This window comes from Rhipicephalus sanguineus, chromosome 8 (genome assembly GCF_013339695.2).
Source record: "Rhipicephalus sanguineus isolate Rsan-2018 chromosome 8, BIME_Rsan_1.4, whole genome shotgun sequence".
NCBI classification, from domain to species: domain Eukaryota; kingdom Metazoa; phylum Arthropoda; class Arachnida; order Ixodida; family Ixodidae; genus Rhipicephalus; species Rhipicephalus sanguineus.
The window spans coordinates 12,111,763-12,132,732 of record NC_051183.1 but is presented as its reverse complement, the minus strand read 5'-3'; the positions used below and the strand labels follow the sequence as shown (position 1 = coordinate 12,132,732).

General features: G+C 44.0%; 1 protein-coding gene across 1 annotated transcript in view; it reads left to right on the top strand.

Moving 5' to 3' along the window:
- The window catches only part of LOC119401390 (thyroid adenoma-associated protein homolog), an 84,834-nt gene extending 63,864 nt beyond the window's left edge, over positions 1–20,970 (top strand). The window contains exons 30-39 of the mRNA XM_037668144.2: positions 1,158–1,258; positions 2,079–2,164; positions 3,593–3,990; positions 5,046–5,123; positions 5,338–5,378; positions 10,377–10,446; positions 10,707–10,854; positions 13,214–13,324; positions 19,606–19,757; positions 20,461–20,970. Of these exons, the coding sequence (XP_037524072.1) occupies positions 1,158–1,258; positions 2,079–2,164; positions 3,593–3,990; positions 5,046–5,123; positions 5,338–5,378; positions 10,377–10,446; positions 10,707–10,854; positions 13,214–13,324; positions 19,606–19,757; positions 20,461–20,943 (1,668 nt within the window). The 3' untranslated portion in view covers positions 20,944–20,970. The remainder of the gene's footprint in view (positions 1–1,157; positions 1,259–2,078; positions 2,165–3,592; positions 3,991–5,045; positions 5,124–5,337; positions 5,379–10,376; positions 10,447–10,706; positions 10,855–13,213; positions 13,325–19,605; positions 19,758–20,460) is intronic.

Genomic DNA, 20,970 nt, shown 5'->3' with positions numbered 1-20,970 from the left:
ACCCATGCTTGGAAAATATGAACAAATTTGACAAACGATATTGTGTGGTACCCACAATGCAGAACAAATGTGGCAAGATAACACTCTCTATGAAGGCTTCGTTAAATTTCAGGGTAGTGGAATAAAAGCCGTCTGCAGCACAAGATGTAAAGCCAACAGGGAGGACTGTACTCATCAAGAAAATTCAAACTTCGTGATATTTTTATGCCAAACGCATTTCTGTGGTCGCGGTATGCCATGGGAAAGCATTCCAAATGCTTTCCCGCGGCATGTGCACGAGTGGTAGAGAGAAGTTAAAAAACACCATGCTGATGCGGCCTGAAAACGGCGTTGCAGTGATGGCCGTCGCATAACGTAAAACGCAACGCTTATGTATCATTTAGACAACTCCGAAAGGAGATCCTTTGTATATTTTTTTTTACATATAAGCACTTAGGCTAAAACAAGGGTAAAATCATTCACACCCCAATATAAAAGAGTTCCAGCACAAAGATTTTGCATCTTGCTTGTTTTTTTTTCTGTTGCAATCAGTAGCTAATGACCCACTTACCATGGCTGCAAAGCTGGTTTGCTCAAGCATGCAACGGTTAATTATTTGGAGAGGTTTTTATAGTGCCCAGTTGCGGTATTGGTTTCAGAGGGCACTGAGAGAGGTGGCACCACAGTGATTTTTTTTTTGTGTGCAAGCACAGCGGGTCACATGACAACAAAAAACAGTGACTTGCACTGCATCTGGCAATGTGTGCATATGAGCACTGTGTTAACAGCAGCAGAGAGTGCATGCAAGGAGCACAGCAGCCAACGCAAACACATGATGTTGGTGATCCCTGGTTGTTTAACTTCAAACAGAGTTGATGTCAGTGTCGCAAAATGCTCCATTTTGTGCTCTAGTTGTGCTGCACACAGTTTAACATAGTGGGTTCAATTACCATAATGTCACAGCATCTATGGACAAAAATAAATAATATATTGTCACGCATAAACGACGGCAGGCGTGCAAACACAGACACAAAAGAGAAGTCAGGACAACACAAGCGGCGTTTGTATCGTCCTGACTTTGCTTGCATGCCTACCGTCTTTTGTTATGAATCCCTACCAACTAGCTCACCTTGATAAATTTGTGTGCAAAGTTGGTGCATTGTTTCTTTTTTGTGTAGGTGCTGCAGGTGATCGGTTACACAAGGCAGTCTTGCATGGAGCCATCCTTTGTTGCGCTGTTCTCGGCCAAGCTCGAAGAGAAAGTCTGGCTGGCCAGCTCGTAAGTTAGCGCTTGAGGCTCATAAATTGTTTTCTGCGTGCAATTATTTGACTAGATACTGGAGACTCTCGATAATTCAAACTCATGGGGACCCTGGAATTTCATTTTTGAAATATCAGATGTATTTAATTACCAGATGCAAGCATAAGCATGACTTGGTTTAACATATCAGGAAAGGCAGAAATGGCAAATCATCACATCTATTGCTGGTGTCTGATAAGTGCAGGCAGATGACAGTTGGCTTTATTTCTGGTAGTTTTAGAAACATATGAGCACAAATGTTCATCTAGGAGGAATAAAGGTAGCTAATATTTCCAGTATGGATAAGCAAAAAGTATGAATGAACAAAATTAGCCAAATGATGCAGCTTTAATTGAGCAGCTTCTAAACGCATTGAAAACATAGCAGGCTAACAAAAAATTGCAACGCTAAAATTAGTGATGGTCTAGTTATGATCCCCGATTGTGATTGTTCTAGAATATGCTCATCATTGAAATTTCTCTGGGATATTCAAGGATAAAATTGTAGAAAAATTGGGCAAATTGATTGTTACAATATATTAATTATGTCAAAAACTACTTCAGATAAGAAAAAATGAATTGCATATCTGATTTTAGCAGGCTAAAATATACTTCGTGGGAAAACTTCATTTGTATATGATAAAATTAAAAAATTTTTTAAACACCAGTGTCTCTTCTTAACTAAGTATGAAATATTGCAGCTCGACTTATCGGGAGTCCACTGTACTTTAGGTGGGCGTAAGTACAGCAATTTACTGTTGTAGATAGCACAGCATATTGCCCTTTTTATTCTCTTTTAGGATGAACAAGTGCTTTGTGTCAAGGGCAGCGTATCTGGATGTCATCTTGTCCTGGCTACAATGTCTCTCGGAACCCAGCCAGCTGGGTAAGTCGTTTCCTTGCATTTGCTCATTGCCTCCATGACTGTCGAAGCAAGGGATAGATTAATATTCATATTGTGTTGTACAGTAGACATTTGTGCAATTTCTCATAAGCAGGCAGCTACCATAGCTGGTGCAATTTGCTGCAGATGATACCATCCATTAGAGGCAGTGAATGTCTTGCTACACCTTGTGTTGTTGGAAATCCAAACCAGGCAGAAGTTCAGGAGAAGGGAATCTGAAGGGATTCACGAAAGGGTTCTATATATAGGTAATTCAATATATAAATTATTTTATATATCGAGAATATATTCAAGTGGCAATTACAACTGTTCGATATACACAATAGTTCTTTATGCACTCAAACCTCGATATAATGAACACGGATATAACGAATTATCGGCTATAACGAAGTAAAGGAAGAATAGTCTTGTCATAGATACAGCATTACAAATAAATGTTTATAACGAATTTTCGGATATAAGAAAGTTATTTTCGGGGCAGGTGTGAGTGTGACTGTTATAATGAGGTTTGAGTGTATGTGTGTTCAATATATGTGGGTTCATTTTGATGAAACAGTGTGTTAATCAACAAATGATGAAACAAGGAGTGCACAGGACATGAATTCCTATTTTACTTTTCATGCTGCTCAGGAGTTACCCACAAGCACTCTTTTAAGAATGCATAGAATGGTTCGATTGTACAGCTTTCTTATTATGATGAGTAGTAGGCATGAGCTAGCCCCTTAGCAAGTTTTATAGCGAAAGCTCTTACGAGATCACAACAGCTGATTTTGGTGGTGTAGTTGTCTGCGGCCACTGCTGGTGTCCGTAACTGCTATCGTGCACAATGAGAAAAAAATAACCAGGTTAGCGTGGGATTTGAACCCAGGCCCTGTGCGTGGTAGTCAAGTATTCTACCACGGAGCCATGCTGGTGCTTGAAACTTCTTCACAAAAGGACCCTATACAGGCGTCATGTTGAGCAAGGAATCACGTCAACAGAAGTAATATGGTGTGGTGGAAGAGTAAAATAAGAACCACGCATCACACAATGCGAATTGCAAAATGAGTGGGTGGTTTAAAGCTTCCCACCTATTATAAAGAGTTCAGCCATAATTCTTCATCGTTGTCAGCCACAGCATCAGCATAGTGCACAAAGCCTTACAGTCGCGTAGTGGGTACCTCGCCTCTCCACAGAATGTAGAATGCCTAGTGGGCACCGCCCTTCTCCGCAAAATTATGATGACTTATGGCGTAGTGGGTACCTTGCAACTCTGCTTGCAGTAGTCGCCCCAAGAGAGTTTACAAGGGGCTCTAGAAAGGCCGCTCCTCCAGCTTTCACTGTGATTGTGCTGCGTGTTCCGCGCAGGCCTGGCATTTTTATCTAAACTCGTGGCCATTTTATTTTGTCTTCACTTTTTCCATCGAAAAGGCACACTGCCGTACAAGCTCATAGCAGCCGTGCTACTGGAACCCCCGTCGGACCAGAAACGCCCCGACATCCACCGGAAGGAACCGGGCCAGGAGTTCCTCATCACCACCCGCCAGGACTTCCTCCTCGAACTGGGCCTGCGCTGGCCCGATCTGTTTCCCGGACCGGACGGATACTTCGGCTTCGTGCTCCGGTCGCTGTCTTCCACGTCGCTCGAGGCCCGCTGGATGACGCTGCAGTTCGTGAGGCGTACGTCGGTCGCGCAACTATGCAACAGCTGTTGCTTGGCAACCGGTACCGACATTGACCGGATGGCTCAACAGGTCCTCAACCGAGTCATCCGCACAGTCTGTGATGGGCCTGGAGAACACCAGCAGTACATGGCATGCTTTGCAGAGGTAACTACAGTTGTGTGCTTCAGTAACATTTGCTTAGTTAGTTGTTAGTTGAACTCAGCACTCTGTCCTGTGTCTTCTTGGTGTCTAGGTACTATTGTGTTTTTTGCCTATGAACTACTCTTGTGTATCAGCGTCTCTCAGAAAACTGAAAATGTTAACTGCAATAAAATTTAAAATCCTCTAAAAAGCCAGGTTTCACGTTATGTAGCTTCCATGTAAAATCCTTGCTTGTTAATAGAACTGCAGTATAGCCCCTCAATGGGATTTGTCTCGAGACCGTGGGAAAAAAAATCAAAGTAGCTGGGAAACATATAACATCAACATGCAATTAAAATCGGGAAAAAGGTATAATAAAACAGATGTGTTCCACACAGCTCTACCTCGGAAGAATTTATTGATCAGTTTACGGTTTTTAAAGAAGTTCTTGATGGAAGTCTGGCGTTTCTTTAACACCACTGCCAGAACCTTCGAAGGTTCAGTCCCTACCGGCGGCAGGTTGTTTTTTCATCAATGTTAATTTCTTTACATTTATATCATCATTACTACACTACAGTGGAAAGACTACAAATAATGTCCCCTACACCTTCCTTGGCTTTATTGTCTGTTGCTGCCATTAGGTTGTGTCTATCAAAGAAAACAAGCCCTTGACCCATTCCCCTTGTTTTGTTCAAACAAAATGTTAGGCAGTCAATGCACGCATCTTGCCATATGTTGATGCCAAAATTCTTTGTTTTCAACATGCCCCTTCTGTTTGTAGCACGCATCCACGAGGAAATCCACACGGATTTCTCAGAAAGAAAGCGTCTTAGTTGCCAAAAAATTCATCCTAGTCCGGGGGTCAAACCTGGGACCGCCTTTCCGGGGCGGTCTTTCTTATCCGTTTGTCACCTTGTGGGATTCCGCAGCACTGATTTACAATACCCATTCTCCAGTGTCAGTGGTAAAGTATTTGTAAATAAGATTTGTCAAAGGTGGTTCATGATACAAACTTGAAGAATGGCAGTCTTATTTCAGTGTGTATGTTACTCAGCTTTTTTTGTTGTTTTTTGTTTCAGGCATGTTCAGTGCTTACTGCCTGTAATGGCCCACACATGGAGAAGCTCGATTGGCAGGGGCGGTCAACATTTGAAGAAGTGAGTGACCACAGTGGGCTCAAAATTTCTTTATACAATTTTAACCTTGAAAAGCATTGAAGTGAACTTGCAGCATGTGTAAATTTTTGCAATTTTTTTTTCTGTTTTTTCATTTTCCGTCACTAGTGTTTTTCTGTGCACTCCAGAATACCACACTTTTATTTGTGTGTACATTGTTATTGTCTTCGCTAACACAAATTGGTTTGTTTTGCAGGTGCTCTCCTATCTTCTTGACTGGTATGAAAACATAAAAAAGTGAGTGTACTGCTTTAGTAACCTTTTATAGAAGTCTTCCTTGAAATTTCTTCTTTATAAGGTGTGTTCTGCGCTTGTAAAGGCAGCTTTGGTGATTTTTTTGCTCTGTATATACATTAACACACTTATATAAATACTTTCTAAGAAAAAGAGTGTTGTTTTTCAGAAGCTTAGTTTGTGATGGAACTTAAATTTCAGCAAGAGGTGAAGATGGTTTTCTCATTTTCTTCATAAAAGTTATCCAGCCCTAAATTTTGCGACAAACACGGAGAAAGACATGAGAGTATGGGTGCTGTGCCAATTGTATTATTGAAATTTACAGCTATTCTTTCCAATGAAAAGCCTAATTTCATTCTTATGAGATCAGTACTATTTTATCAGCAGTGTAGATTTATGCAACATGTACAAGCTGAAAGTTATACAGTGGAACTTCGATTATACGACTTTCAGGGGACCGCGCAAAATCGTCGTATAATCCGGGCGTCGTATAATCGAAAAACCGAGAATATAGGCAGTGACGGTCATTTTTGCCCCACAACAGCGGGCACATAATGCCTAAGAAAGTCCGCGGCACAAACGTACGCTGCTCCGAGGAACGTAGATTAAATTAATTGAAAAAATGACAACCACGCATTTTATCGGAGGTGTGAACGAACCTTTATTTCTCACCTTTTAAAAAAATCTGTGATTTTCTTCTGAGAGTTTGCCCAGCCACGACGCATCAGCTTTCTTTCGATAGCTGCAACATCTGGCAGCAAGTCGCCGATCTCATCGCGTGCGCAAGCAAACCGCCGAATGTGGTCGACGTAGCACAACACGTCCGCGTAAGTCGGAACGGACACGCTAGCCTCTGCAGCGTCGTCCATCTCTTCCTCGTCGGAAGTTCCCGCAGTGTCGGGACGCACAGTTTCGATAATGTCATCCAGCGACACTTCACTGCACACTACAACGTCGTCGTCGGCACCAACATAGTCCGCGAAAGATCCAGGCAGCTCCAGGCTGCCGAACTCTGGTTCATCGTCAACAGGCAGTGCAGCTTCACTGGTAGAACAAGCACCACTTCTATTAAAGCCGCAGTGCCTGAAGGAGTTGGCGATAGTTTCTGGCGTGACTGCGTCCCATGCACTAGCAATGTAGTGCATTGCGTCAAGCACAGAAAGTTTCTTATCCAACTGCTTGCGTTCCATGCCCGCCAGCCGACGCTGCACCAGAAACTTCCGATATTTCTGTTTCATGCACTTGATGACGCCAGCGTCAAGTGGCTGCAGCTGGCTAGTGCAATTGGGGGGCAGAAATACAACTTTCACATTTCTCAAATGCGACATATCTGATGGATGGCATGGCGCATTGTCAAGCAGAAGAAGAATCTTTCTGTTCTTAGCCCCCATTTTGGAGTCCAGCTGCTGCAGATATGTAGAAAACATAGCAGCCGTCATCCAGGCTTTCCGGTTGAACGTGTACTGGCACGGCAGCCTTTTCAAATTCTTGAAGCATCGCGGCTTCTCAAACTTGCCGATCACGAGGGCAGGAAGCTTTTCAGAGCCGTCTTCATTAGCGCAAAGCAATACGGTAAGACGCTCTTTGCTTCGCTTACCCCCGTGACAGCTCTCTCCTTTGAATGCCAATGTCTGTTCTGGCTGCATATTATAAAATAATCCAGTTTCGTCTGCGTTGAACACGTCGGACGGTTTGTATTCCCGTATCAATTCCGGCAGCAATGCAGTCCACTTTTCTAGTGTCGGAGCTGACTGACGCGCTCTCTCCACAGCAGCGGCTGTACACAACTCCACTGCGTTTTTTAAAGCGATCCAACCAGCCATTGGAGGCTTTAAAGTCGTCAATGCCGCAGCGCAATGCAACTGTCTCAGCCTTCTCCTTCAAAATTGCGCCATCCACGGCGATTCCTGAACTGCGGGCCTGACGCAACCACTCAACGAGGGCCTTCTCCATGGCAGCATATTTGCCATCTTTCGCGGCCTTCCTGTTCAGGCCGAACTTTGCCGCATTTAGTAGGATGCTGTCCTTCTTCGCGAGGATCGTTTTCAGCGACGACTCGGGAATGTTCAGGTCGCGGGCAATGCTGGCCTTTGTTGCTCCGTTCCGCTTCTCTGCCTCCTCGATTATGCGAAGCTTTTCTCCGAGCGTCAGCGGTTTTCGGTTCCGCGACATTGCGAGACGCAGCACTCGCAACCAAAAGTTCGAAAGCTTCCTCGCACACCAATGACCGAACACAGAAAATTTTGCACGTGGACACAGCAGCTGCGGCGCAGCACAACCAACCGATGAGGCAAACACGTGAAGGAATGGCTGAATGGCAGCACGGCAGTAGGCCTATTCGATTTGCAAGCTTCGACCAATCGCGAGCGGCTAAAACGCCCCAGCCCTCTGGTAGCTAGACAGCGGCGAGTTCCGGTTCCCGCGGCTGTCGCAAACATTGGCTCAACAATCGCCGTTCAACACGTCCGGTATAACGACACGAAATGTAGTGAAAGTTATCGTATACTAGAAAGCGAGCTCGAGATTATCTGCCATGTTATCTGCTCACAACGGTCACTGCGGTCACAACGGTCACGGTCACTACAAAACCACCCAAAAGAAGAGAGAGAGAAAAAAAAAAAGCGACAACGGAAGTGCGCAGTGCAATGCGACAAAACGAATGCGCTCCGGCTGGCTCCGGCCAACGTTGGCTCTGGCTAGCTATGGCCGACCGCGTGTCGAAAAATTGAAGAGGCCCTGTGGTGGCAGCGCGGATACGAACTCGGTTCCTCGGTTTCCCGACTTTTTTCGCCCGGCCGCAGTGTGTTTGCGTGCCAGCCCGCGTCATCGTAGGTCTTTTTTTTTTCTCGGACAGTCCAGCAAAGCGTCGTACGAGGCGGGGCCGGCGTAAAATTGCGTCGTACAATTGAGGTTTTTAATACATTATTTCTATGGGGGTTTTGCCGGGACCAAGCCAATTCGTCGTAAAACGCGGGTCGTCGCAGGACCGGGGGACGTATAATCGAAGTTCCACTGTATGTTTTTGGGTCACTTATTTAGTTTGTCAGAGTGATACCTCTTGATTTAGGACAGCTAGAGCTATAATTGTTTTTTTTTAACAAAAAGCCTAACTTGTGTTTCACAAAGTGCCGAGAGCGTAGTCCTGATGTTGCACACATATATTTTTTAAAATTTGATGAATTATCTGCAGGATCATTAGTTATGATATCATCTGAAGCACTTACTGCACATTATAGTATCTAGCTGTCTGATAATATTCCCCTTCCGCTGAACGGTTTTTTTCCTTACTGCCTCCGGAAATAATAGAGAGGCAGTTTTGCCTGCTTCGTAAACTAGTTGAGCTAAAGAAGCGTACAATGGGGGACTAGTTGGTAAGACATGGAAAACATAAAACTACGCCTACATACAGGACACAAGAAGAAAAAATTGACCTACAAGAGGAATTATTGCATACTTGAAATTGGCATGCAAAACTAAACAAGTCCATTTAAGTTTCATCAGGTTTGGGCACGAAATGCAGCGAAACATTTCCACAACCCATGACCCCATTTAACAGCAACAATGTTCAGTGTATGGTCAGTGCATGAGAAGATGCATGGTGGTGTTTTTACCAAAAGCATTTAAAGTAGGGGTGTGCGAATATTCGAAATTTCGAATATTTTTCGAATAGTGTTTGCTATTCGATTCGATTCGCACTGAAATTTTACTATTCGAACTATTCGAACTTCCCAAAGACAAATGCAGTCAACGTCTGGTTAAAAATGACCCCTTCAGATTTTTAATATGCTTCACCTCATTACACTCTCGTATTGCGGCAAAGCTGCCTTTCAAGCTCCGTTACGGTCGAACTTAGCCAAGAGAGAAAGTCCGGTTGGAAATGGTCCCTAGATTTTTAATATGCTTCACCTCATCACACTCCCGTATTGCCGCAAAGCTGCCTTTCAAGCTCCGTTACGGTCGAACTTAGGCAAGAGACATTCAACGTCTGATTGGAAGTGGTCCCTAGATTTTCAATATGCTTCACCTCCTCACACCCCCGTATTGCGGCAAAGCTGCCTTTTAAGGTCCGTTACGGTCGAACTTAGCCAAGAGACAGTCAACGTCAGTTTGGAAGTGGTCCCTAGATTTTCAATATGCTTCACCTCATCACACCCCCGTATTGCGGCAAAGCTGCCTTTCAAGCTCCGCTGCGGTCGCAAATGTATTAACTCAAGAAAACGCTGGTTCCAATATGGAGATGAAAGATGTGGCAGAGTTGGGGACTCAATTAATGCTGTTTTGGAGCTGAAATTTGGGCAGGAAGTCCGAAAAATCGGACGCCGAAGCTTTTTAGCATCCAAAATTTCAGATGTTCTTATATATCGACGTCTACGAGGCAGATTTGGAACTCCGGACTTGAAGGGAGCACACCCTTGTCCGCCACATCAATTGGCCTTCCACAGCAGTTGACAGAGGAGGAGAGGCTGAGGAAATGGCACCTCTGCCTATCACGTGTAAAGTGTTGTCGGCAACACTTTGGTTGCACCAAATCATGTACATAAATACAATTCGGCCTCTACATTGCCTCACTCTTGATAAGAAAGACAACTATGAAATATGACCCCACCAACGCTTCATCAACCTAGCGAAAAAAAAACACTTTCATGTTGCGATCTCACAAGAACATACTTAGGGATTCTCTGCAACTTTTTCTGTAATTTCACTTCGAATTATTCGAAAAATGTTTGAGAAATATTCGAAAATTATTCGAAATTATTCGATTCGATTCGCACTCAATCTTTATTATTCGAATTCGCTTCGCACCCAAAATTTTGCTATTCGCACAGCTCTAATTTAAAGGTGTCCACAGTGATAAATGTGTCTTTAAGTGTTTTTTCATTCTTTCATTTATCCCTTTAAATCTGGGAGGCCAGAATGCAGTCTGTGTTAGGTGTTTGTGTTTTATTTACTCACTGTTGGGCTTGTTTAAGCGACTGTCTTTTTTTTTTTTTTTTTCAACAGTGAGCAGACGAAGCGTTCCCTTTTGGAGCTCGTATGCAGCGTTGCTGAGCAGCTGATTGTCTTGAAGAACGTAAGTCCCTCTTGTGGTCGATGACGTCTCTGTCTAAGCACAGCAAAAAGAACAATTATTTCACTTGTATTAAATCAGTTGATCACAATTACATCACTTGTATTACATCACTAGAATTGGCTCTTCGTTATTACCGTTAGGTTTTTTTTTTTTTTCTGTTTTCAAACAAGGCAACCAAGCTTTAGTGCGTGGCTGTCACAACCGTTCATTTTATTTTCATTTTTTTCGTTTGACGTACTGTTGTTGCTTCTGTATTGCAGCAGGATCTTTGGAAGCATCCAATAATGCTACGATGGAGCCTGCAACTGCTTGACCTGTCGGAACCAACTGAGGATCTGTCTAGGAGGCTTATGGCTAGCGGAGCCATGTCCACTCTTGCGCAAGTCATCGTCTCAGCCCACCAGTCTGGTAAGCGGGTTAAGCCTTGTTTCTTTCGTTCACTGATGTATCGTACAATCTATTCGTGCAGATACTTTCTACGGAACGGCTTAGTTTCAAGTAGAAATGAAAAATTCTTGAACACGGGGTGTCGCTGGAGCCAGTTATCATTGTCAGGTGGTGCTTACATTTGACAACCATGATTCAGCAAAAAACCCACCTCCCTTCTACCCTTTGGACGTGATCTCTCTTCCCCCCACCCTCGTGCATTTTTATTTACTGACTGCTTCCTATTTCCTTTTCACTTACCTATTTCGGCACACCGGCCCCTCCCTTCACTCTCTCTCCTCCCCATTTGCATTTGCTCTTTGCTCCTTTTTTGTTTGGGTTGAGGGAGAGGATATGAAGCATACACGTGCACGCGCTAAGGTAGGCAGTTGCAGCATCAGAGTACCCGTATTTCAAGTACAGTCAAATCTCGTTACAACGAACACCACATTAACGAACATTTCAAATTAACGAACTTTTAAGAAATCCCGTGCCGACTGCTTATAGTTTCAATGTAAAAATATTTCACTACTACGAACTTCAGAATAACGATCGTTATTTATTTCCCGTGTAATCTTAACAACACCTCAGTACTACGAACTTATATCCCGAAATGCGAGGATTCTTAGATTTCAGTGTATCGGTCATGGCAGTCGGAGCTGTAAGGTAGCAGACGACGCAGCGCGAAGAGCGGACGCCCTCCCGCTAAAACCTGAGATGGCACGGGAGGAAAAAGACGCGGGCGGGGAACTTTTTTTTTTTTCCCCTTTGTTGCGGAGGCGACAACGCATCAGGTTTTGTAAAGGCCCAACCGCATGCATAGCACGCGACTTTCGAGTGAAGGTGACTGCAACAAACGGGCTCCGTCGCGCTGCTCGATTGAAAACTATTGCGCGCACGCAGGCAAATTACGAAAAAGAATTACAGAGTAGGCGAATGACATGCCAAATTTATTATTGTCTTGTTTGAGATAAAGATGCCATAAAAGCGTTTCGGGACTTCCTTTTTTCGCAATCTTATGTTTAACCGCGGCAGTAGTATCTGTGATCCCATGGGGCGCCCGGAAGCGTACGCTGCCTACGCTACGTCGCACTTTTTTGTAAACAGCGTTATGTCGGGGTTAGTCCACGAGGCGCATCTCGACAACGTTTCCTCTTGCTGTCATAGAACGTTTAAGAAAAGCCGCAGCGCCTCACATCGTTGCTTCGCAGGGAGAAGGGCTACCTCACACGACGACGATGTTGACATTGCAGCAAGCTACCACCAATGCAGCAAGCTACCACCGAAACATCAAAACGAACCGTCGATCATAAATAACGACAAAATACGGCCGCTGCCTCGCTCTCCGCGTGAGATGGGGCTGTAAATAAGGTAGTCTATAACTTGCATTCCTTGAAGTACGCGCCGATTGGAAGCATCACGAGCAAATTGCAACCGAAGCAAGGGTCAGAGATGCTGCCATGTTGTTGGATATCGCTCACTTCCGGGCAACAAGCGATGTTTTCTGGCTTTCCAGAAACCTGGGATGCTATCGCGGAACGATTCTATTTCAGATTCCAATGCCTTTCGTGCTTTTCGCGCTTGGCCAGTGGTCAGAACGACGGTCCGTCCGCGTTATCAGCGCGATCAGCCAGCCGTGTGGAATCAGAAATAGCATCGTTTCGCGATTGCACCCCTGCGACAAGCGACGGCGATGGATGGCCCTCCGCGACAGCAAATCCTGTCGGCCGTCGCTCGAAACTCGCGTGCATGCAGTTGGGCCTTAAAGGATTGCAGCGATGACATGGACGACGATGTCACGGTAGCACCCGAAGATCACAACGAGTCCGTGTCGGCCACAGATGCGTTGGACTACTTGAGGAAACTCCGCATATTCATAGAAAAAAGCGGAACAGCGACCGAAGCGGCGGATAAAAATGCGGACGGTCTAGAATCGTTCGTGACGCAGAGTTTGTGCTGCACCCGTCAAAAAAACGATCACGGACTATTTCAAATAAACGTGCCTTGTCTGACGTTCACGTGTGCATTGTTGTGAGAAACGAGTTCAAGGACGTACCGTTGCAAAGGTAGGACGTTTGCGTTACTGAAATTCTATTGTTATGGTAAATTTTTGGGCTTTCACTATAACGACCTTTCAGAATAACGAACATTTTTCCGCGGTCCCCTGAAGTTCGTTATACCGAGATTTCACTGTATAGCAGCAGATTTTTTACCACACCAGACCACATGATCTCGCTAGCCAATCACATCGTATACTCAGGCGCTTACAGCCTCGCTGTTTGGCAGTTTTCATGACTTACAACTGCCTGATCTTTTCTTTTTTTGTTTTTTTTTTCTTTAGGTGGCACTATTGTGTCGTTCTGGTGGGCCCTCGTCAACTTCCTTCAGGATGATGAATCTGGCGTGAGGGATGGTGCTGTGAAAGCTGTCACCAAGCTCGTCACTCTGCTCAGTAATACCAATTTTTCACTTGAAATTTCTCGGCAGATTTACTTGTCTATTCTCTATTGTGTTGATGGTTTCATGTAGTATTTGGGCTTGAAGGCAATGGGCATACCGTATTTACTCGATTCTACCGCGCCCTCGATTGTAACGCGCACCCGTTTTCCGCGACCAAAAAAAAAAAAAGTAATACATCGATTGTAACGCGCACCCATTTTTCGTGAGAGAAAAGAACAAAAAAAGTCCGTAGGGGTCAAACTTCGCACATTCAGAAGAACATGTATTTGGGTTTTAAAGAACTAAAGTTTCAAAAAAGTAAAACACAAAGTCAAAAAGCGGGCCTTGCCGCTAAAACTGTCACCGCTACGGCGGCGAGACGAGTCGCGTAATGGATCAGTCCTCGTCGCTCAGTCCTCGATTTCGGGAAACCGGCCCTGCTTTGGTCCACTGAAATCTTTTCGTGAAGCTTTGCTGTAAAAAATCTTCTGCTTCTGTTTGCGCCAGTCTCGCACGCACGTTTCGGGAACTCCGAACTATATCCGAACGACCGCGATGCGGCCCGATTTCCGTCCGTCTCTCTGCACATGTAATAACTATTCTTTTAAATGCGGCATCGTGGTACACTCGTCAAGTATTTGGAGTCTGCACTTCCATGCCGTCTATGCGAACGCAGAACGGGATGACAATCTCCTCAGCACACGTACGAACTGAAAAAATGGCAGAAATCGTAGGAGGCGGCCATTTTGAAATGTCGATGGCAATACGATAACCGAGTTTCTTTTTTTTTTTTTTTCGGTACTCGATTCTAACGCACATGCGATTTTTGGACTCGTTTTTCCGGGAAAAAGGTGCGCGTTAGATTCGAGTAAATACGGTACTTTTGCTGGCTATCTTTAGAGGCCTAGAAAAGTCCTGGTGTATTCAGTGTATTTGCACAGTGCAAAACACAACGTAAAGTTAAATGCAAATGTTTATGGAACGTGGGATTCGGGAAAACATTTAGTTTGTCCAGTTTGTCCCAATAGCCAATAAGCCTGTGTAATAGGTTTGCGTATAGTCCACAGACATTCCAACGGATTGGCATGCAACACAATTTCAGATATAACAGAGCATCCTGCTATTCTTCATCTGTTCCAGTGTCGGTGCAACAAATTTCGCTTTCACTTTTATTAAGGTGTAGCCCTCAATATGAGAGCATCATTTACTGTCAAGACAGGAAATTGCATTAAGACAGCTACGTACAAATTAGTCTTTAAAGGAGCACTGACATCAAATTTCAAGATCAAGATGTGCCCATCATTCGATCGCTTGGTATGCATAGGTCTTCTTGGCCAAATTTGAACGGCATCCGTCGCGTAGAAGTTATTTCAATTCGATGTCAAACAGCGTAGGAGAAAAAACAAAAAATCGGCTGCCCTGCAACATCGACACTAGTGCTACGTGTTCGGTGTGATACATTGCACAAAAATCACCCTGAGTGACCATACGCTAGTAACAATGACGTCGACGATCTCTGAGTGTGTTTGGAGCCGACGCGCTTTCTACGTCACCACAGCTTGAGTGCACGTGGTCTTTGACACTCCCCGCATGGGTCGCTAGTTTCTTGTGGTTTTTAGGCAGGCGTTTTGAAGTGACGCTAAAATGGTCACAATTAACTACGCTAGAATTAGTTATACGATACGCTAGAGCATTTACGATTTAACTTAGGGATTACCAGACCCAAAGCTACAAATTACAGTAAAAAAGTCACCAACAAAAATTTTGCTGTCAGGGGTCCTTTAAACTTTTGCACTGCTCTCATCCAAACACGATAAGTGTTTTAACAGGCAGAAATTTACATTGTTTGTAAAAGTATGTTATAATGTAAATACTGTATAGAATGTTTCAATGTATATTTTTCTTTATAGAATTTTTTCTGCTCTTTTTTGTGCATACAGTTTAACCACAACATAATAAACACTGATATATAATCAGTCATTCAACAGAACAAAGTAGATAGAAAACAGTGTTACTGCTATTAAGAATTTAACAGGTGTATATTTATAACGAACATCTTTTATAATGACGTTATTTCTTGACATCATTGTTATGAGCTCCAGCTGTATTCTGTATGTTTCATATATGCTGTGTTTCATGAAATATGGTTTGTTTGTGTATATATGAACATTACCGTATCATTGCCTTCTGCTGCCTTTTTTGTACAGGGTAGTGGGGCTTGTATAGCTGCTTTAAGGTAGCGTTCATCCTACCGTCGTTCACCATACCATACATTTTGGTGCGTACTGTCATGACGAAAAGAAATGTGAACAGTGTGGCACCTATGCACTCCGTTTTTCGCATTTCTTTACAAGCGCCTTTCTCTTGCTGGTGGTAAAAGGGCACTGCAGTAATCCAGGATACAAACTAGAATGACTCTACTGTCTTTTTATTACCACCAAGGTAAGAATGTAATGAAAATAAACGCGAGCAATGGAGCACTGACACACCGTGCTGTTCACATTTCTTTTGATCGTGATAGTACATTTATGAAAGGGATAATTGACAACCATCTGTTTGTAGCACGAAGCCACAAGGAAATCTATGCAGGTTTTTCAAAAAGGAAAGATTCCAGTTGAAGAAACTTTCATCCTGGTCTGGGGATCGAACCCCAGACCAACACATTTTAGGCCAATTGAGCTAACCAGAATACTAGCAACTGGCAGTGCGAGGGTGAATTAATCACCTGATTAGTAAGTTGACTAAATCACTCTCGCACTGCCAATTGCTAGGATACTATCCTGCCCAATTGGTAGAGCGACCGCCCCAGAAAAATTGTCGGTTCCAGGTTCGATCCCCAGACCAGGACAAATTTCGGGTGCGAAGCACCTTAGGGGCTCAGCTTGTCGGCGTCTAATGTCGTCACAGTGTGTCATGTAGTCACGGTCCATCACAAAACGGGTATGCACCACAGTAATTGGGTAAATCTCACCACTCGCCACCAGTCCACTAAAAATGAAAAAGGCAACAGTTAGCCCAACAAATAGCCAATAACGTTAGTAGAGCTGAAACCAAAGAAGACGGTGAAGAAGAAGTACCTTAGGGTAAGCTGCATTCCGACGCAGTTTTCTAACAACGTTAGTGGAGCAGAAACACCCTTCCCTACAAGCTCGATTTCATGCTTGGCACCACTAGTGCCTCATCAAAGAAATCTCTCTCAAAACACTGCATGCTTCGCACCTCCCCAGGTTTCACGTTAGTGGAGCTGAAACATCTTTGCCTACATATGCTTCGCACCTCCCCAGTTTTTTTTTCTTCAACTGGAATCTTTCCTTTTTGAGAAATCCTAATGGACTGCCTAGTGGCTTCATGCTACAAGGGTGGTTGTCATTTATCCCTCATAACCCTTCCGCCACCTTGTGGCATTCCGCACAACTCATTTGCGATACAGTTAAACCTGGATGTGAAGAACCTCTGTTTAACGAATTCCTGGATTTAACAAATCTTTTTCATTCCCCAACTCCATCGCCATGGAAGCCTGTGTATTTTTTACCTGCATGTAACAAAAGCATTGTGGCAAATGACCTGGGTGTAACGAATTTTTCATGCTCATCATTCGTTATTTCGTGCAGTAGATCTGCCGAAAATTCGAATAAGTAATGCGCAACTTTTGCAGTTGCTAAAAAGAAAGACAAGCGGCGATCGCGAGAGGAACGCATGCGATGCAGTGAGCCAGAGCAGTTGATCTGGTGTGCCACGATGATAACGATGATGAAAGCCGCTAGCTCCCCTAACGTCACTCTCTGGCAGATCTGAGTTTTTTCCCTTTTTTTTTTTTTTGCTTACGCATCGTGACACCAGGTGTCGCTGACGTATGTACCTGATTTTGTTTGCTTTTTCAGGCTTGTGCGTGTTTTGTTGTCGTTGCATCGTGTGTGAGTAGACGCAACGCGAGTGTCAACGTCAGCAGTGTGTATTGCGCATTTCTCACAGTGAGGGTTCACTTAAAAAATGAGTTCGGCGAGAAAGCGTAAAGTTTTGTCTTCCGACAACAAGCTGTCGATCATCAATGCACTTGCCACCAGCAAGAAGAAGGATGTCGCTGAACAATTCAACATCCCTGTCGACTATCTTGAGTGCAAAAGATAGCATCTGCAGTGCAGTAGGGTCGGGCACAAGCTCGAAGAAAAAAAGGATGAAGCTGTCAGCATACTCCAATGTGGAAAAAGCCGTGCTTACGCGGTTTTTGGACACACGTGCTCGAAACGTGCCCATAAGTGGCGCCATCCTACAACAAGAAGCAAAGTATTTTGCTTGCATCCTGGGCCACGACGACTTCAAAGCTAGCAACGGCCGGCTGCAAAGATTTCAGAGCCGAAATGGAGTCGTCGGAAAGATCATTAGTGGTGAGTCGGCCTCTGCCGACAGCGATGCTTGTGCATCATGGGTGGCCGAGGAGCTGCCTGGCGTTTTGAGCCGCTACGAGGCAGCTGACATTTTTAATGCTGATGATACGGCTCTGTTTTATCAGATGCTGCCTAATCGTACGTTGGTGCTTAAAGGAGAAGACTGGCATGGAGGCAAGCAGAGCAAACTCCACGTGACGCTTTTGCTTTGCGCCAGTAGCTATGGCAGTGACAAATGGGTCCCTTTGTTTATCGGGAAAAGTGCCCAGCCCAGATGCTCTTAAGGAACAAAGCGAATTCCCGTAAAGTATGTGGCCGATTCAAAGGCGTGGATGTCGCAGGCAATTTTTTCTGATTGGTTGGAAGTAGGCTTGTGCGAATAGTAAATTTTAGGTTCTAAGCAAATAGTGATTTGGTAGAATAATTTCGAATCGAATTCGAATGGTATATATTACACATTATAAAGAAAAAAATGAGCATATTTGTCATGACCCAACTAACCTGCACAATATCTTTTTTTTTTTTAATTGAAACAAGGCATGTGCAAATGTTATTCTTTTTGGTTCAAAGGGAAGTGAAAGCAACTTTGAATAGTAGCAGGATTTGACTATCGGTAGAATGCAAGTGAAAACCTGTAAAATACGTTACATTTTAAACTTTACTATAATTAGAGCATATAAGCCGGTATAACAAGCTTTTAAACTTAAAAATGATGAATCGATGTGAAGGCAGTCTGTTCAGTTAACCTTGAAGTGGGGCTTTGCAGCATTGCAGATTTTTCCCGGATAGCTGTTTACACGGCATTGCGCTGCAGTGAAACCACCTTTACAGGGGTTTTCATTTCGAAGCAAATTCGAATACTGTAATATTCATTCGAATATTCAAACTGCTCGAATATTCGCACAAGCCTAATTGAAAGACTTCAACGAAGACATCAAGTGACAAGGCCGCCAAATCTGTTTGATCCTGGACAATTGCTCTGCACACCACATTGACAGCGTTCAGCTCTCAAACACGGAGTTGATATATTTTCCAATTGCGCATCCCTGATACACCTACTGGACAAGGGAATAATCAACAGCTTCAGGTGCTGCTACCGCCGTCGTGTGATAGAAAAGATTCTTCTGAACATCGTTTTGAACAGCAAACGAAGATAAACATCTATCAAGCCGTCGAGATGATTGCCGTGTCCTGGCGAGAAGTGGCAGCTCAGACGGTTTTAAATTGCTTCACCAAGGCCCAAATGAAGGTCGTTGAAGCTGGAATCTGCGACGATGAAGAGGAGCCTGCGAATCCAGCGGATGTGACCAAATTGTGGGATGCGCTACATGTGAACGGGGGAGTGGCCGACAACGTCGAACTTAGCGTGTTTTTGTTTGCTGATAACGGCGCCGTATGTACTGAAGAAATGTCAGATGCGGCGCTTGTTGAAATGGTGCAAGATCGTGGTCACGACGAAGGTGCATCAGAGAAAAAGATCCACTGTTTGCCGTGCCTACCGCGAAGGAAGCGATGGACGCGTTGGACGTCTTGCGTCACGCCGCCGGCGCGCAGGATGATGAAGCTGCATTTCATGAATTAATTTCCTTGGAGCGACACTTGATGTATGAAGAAAACACAAGCCAAAATTACGCAGTTTTTTTTTTTCTCCTGAATAAATGTGAGAGGTGAGGTCTTCTGAAGTGATGTCAGCCTCGTTTTGGTTTTGTTTGCATGATACTTGCCGATTTTCACATGAAACTGCATGTAACAAATACCTATATATAATGAAATATTGCTGACATTCGTCAATATCGTTACATCCAGGTTCAACTCTAGTACTGTCATAGGGAAAATTACTCATATTCACGAATTAAATGTGTGGAACCTTTTTTGCTGGCACCGTGTGATCTTTTCCACTTGTTTTCAGACGATCCAGAGTTTCCAGCAAGCTCGCTTTTGAAGAAGACCCCGCTGCAGCTGGCCCTGTGCCTTTTCGCACATATCTGTGAACCGGCTGTTGCCATGCCTAGTTTGGTGAGCTGGATGCTAGCTAGTCAGATGCCAGCTCTAGACACTGAGGTACGAGCACATTTTTATCTGCGTTGTTGTCAATTCTCTTGCACTGTACTCGATTACAACCTAAGAAAAAAAATGCTTCACCCACAGAACCGCAGCGTACCTGCCCTTCACTCGTGAGAGACATTCTGCTAGCTTGTTTCCGCTTGAGCCATAAGTTTTTTTTCTCGGCTAATATAAATACTACGCACATTAAGAGTTAAAGAATCCTTATTACACTCAAACCTCATTATAACAAAGTCACATCTGCCACGAAAATGACTTCGTTAATCCGAAAATATGTTATGAACGATTATTTGTAACACTGTGTTTATGACAACACCATTCTTCATTTACTTCGTTATAACCGATAATTCGTTATATCCGTGTTCGTTATATCGAGGCTTGAGTGTATTACTTTAAACATAACATTTGGCTGAGCAGCAATGTCAGAATCCCTGACGAGATTTACCAAAGCATTCAAGTTTCTGACCTAAAACCAGCGACATAAACGTGTCTACTGGAAAGTCAACTGTGTGAAACACTCGAGAAGTGCTTGACATCAAGAAAATGAGTAAGCGCTTTTGGATGGAGCATTTATGCAAGTTCTCTGTGGGAGGGAGGGATAGTGATGGCTGTGTGTAGAACTGACACTTCTTCTTCAGTTGTGACCAAGTATAGCCTGCAGGCATATTCACTGAATATAATACTTTTTTCCATTTTTCAGAACGACGAACAACCATTTGACAAGGGAGAATTGAATACCTTTGCCGAGGAGGTTTTCCTGACTGACATCTGTGCCGACCTCTTGTCTAACACAGTGGGCAAATTGGCCAGGACCACGGTGTTTGCTTCTACGGACTTCTTCGACATATGCTTCGACGAAAAGGAAACGGGACCAGTCATGTTGAGCATTCACGACCTGTATCGTCACTGCATTCGCAACATCGACCGCGACGGATCCGAGACCGTCAGTAACTGGGCAGCGTTGCTCTTGAACCGTCACATAGATCCTGTGTTGATTCGCGTCTACCAAAACGTCTCTGTGGCAGCTGCTTTGAAAAGTAGGATCAGCAAGAAGGAATTTAAGAGTTCCTTACAAGTTTTGTCGCGCGTCCAGACTTCCTTGAAAGCTACCGGAAGCCGGACGATGTTTGTCTCCAAGGTTGTTGAACGGCTGAGGTGTCTATTAGAAACGCAATGTGCTTAGATTCTACGGAAATTCTGTCGAACATTG